General features: G+C 59.4%; 1 protein-coding gene across 1 annotated transcript; it reads left to right on the plus strand.

Annotated features, from left to right (window-relative positions):
* Positions 1-8: 8 nt before the first annotated feature.
* On the plus strand, positions 9-608 carry LOC106512609 (solute carrier family 12 member 2; the record flags this gene model as incomplete). Its single annotated transcript, XM_014001189.1, is given in 1 exon segment — positions 9-608. A coding segment is annotated over 1 exon segment (422 nt), but the record flags the coding sequence as incomplete, so codon positions are not given.
* Between the last annotated feature and the right edge of the window lie 89 nt (positions 609-697).

The following is a 697-nucleotide window of genomic DNA, read 5'->3' on the forward strand; positions in this document are numbered from 1 at the left end:
ACGCACGGAATGCCCAGATCTCTGCCGTGCGTCCTGGCGCATCTCCTGCCCGGATTTAAACGGTTTCTTTGGAGGGGTTCCGTTTTCTGATCGCCTCCAACTGTGTTCGGAGTTAAATGCGCTCTGGTTCTGGATCGGGAGGTTCTGGTTGCACGGTAACTGCTCGTCCCCGGCTCGTTTGGATCCATGTCGGACAAAAAACCGTCCCTGCGGAGCGGCGGTTCCGCTCAGAGCCGCTTCCAGGTGGACGTGGTGACGGAGGCGTCCGGACCTGGAGCCGCGGATGGGTCGAGGTCTGCGCCTCCACCTGACGAGTCCAAAGGCCGGTTTCGGGTGGTGGGCTTCATGGACCCCGGCGCAGACATAGGGCCACCGCCCGACGTTTCCCACGAGCCGGACGCGGCAAAGAGCGACTCTGTCAGCCTCCACTCCACGGGCACGGGGCAGACGCACATCTCCGACTCGCACTCCAACACCTACTACATGCGCACCTTCGGACACAACACCATCGACGCGGTGCCGAACATCGAGTTCTACCGGCAGACCGCCGCGCCTTTCGGGGAGAAACTGACCAGACCGTCGCTGGCGGAGCTGCACGATGAACTGGATAAAGTAACAAGAACCAGTTTTGTTTTTAAAGTTCAGCTCATCAACCAGAACCAGTCCGTCACACATTCTTATCAAGCTGCCTTTTAAG

Source organism: Austrofundulus limnaeus, unplaced genomic scaffold (assembly GCF_001266775.1).
Source record: "Austrofundulus limnaeus strain Quisiro unplaced genomic scaffold, Austrofundulus_limnaeus-1.0 Scaffold9043, whole genome shotgun sequence".
Classification (NCBI taxonomy): Eukaryota; Metazoa; Chordata; class Actinopteri; order Cyprinodontiformes; family Rivulidae; genus Austrofundulus; species Austrofundulus limnaeus.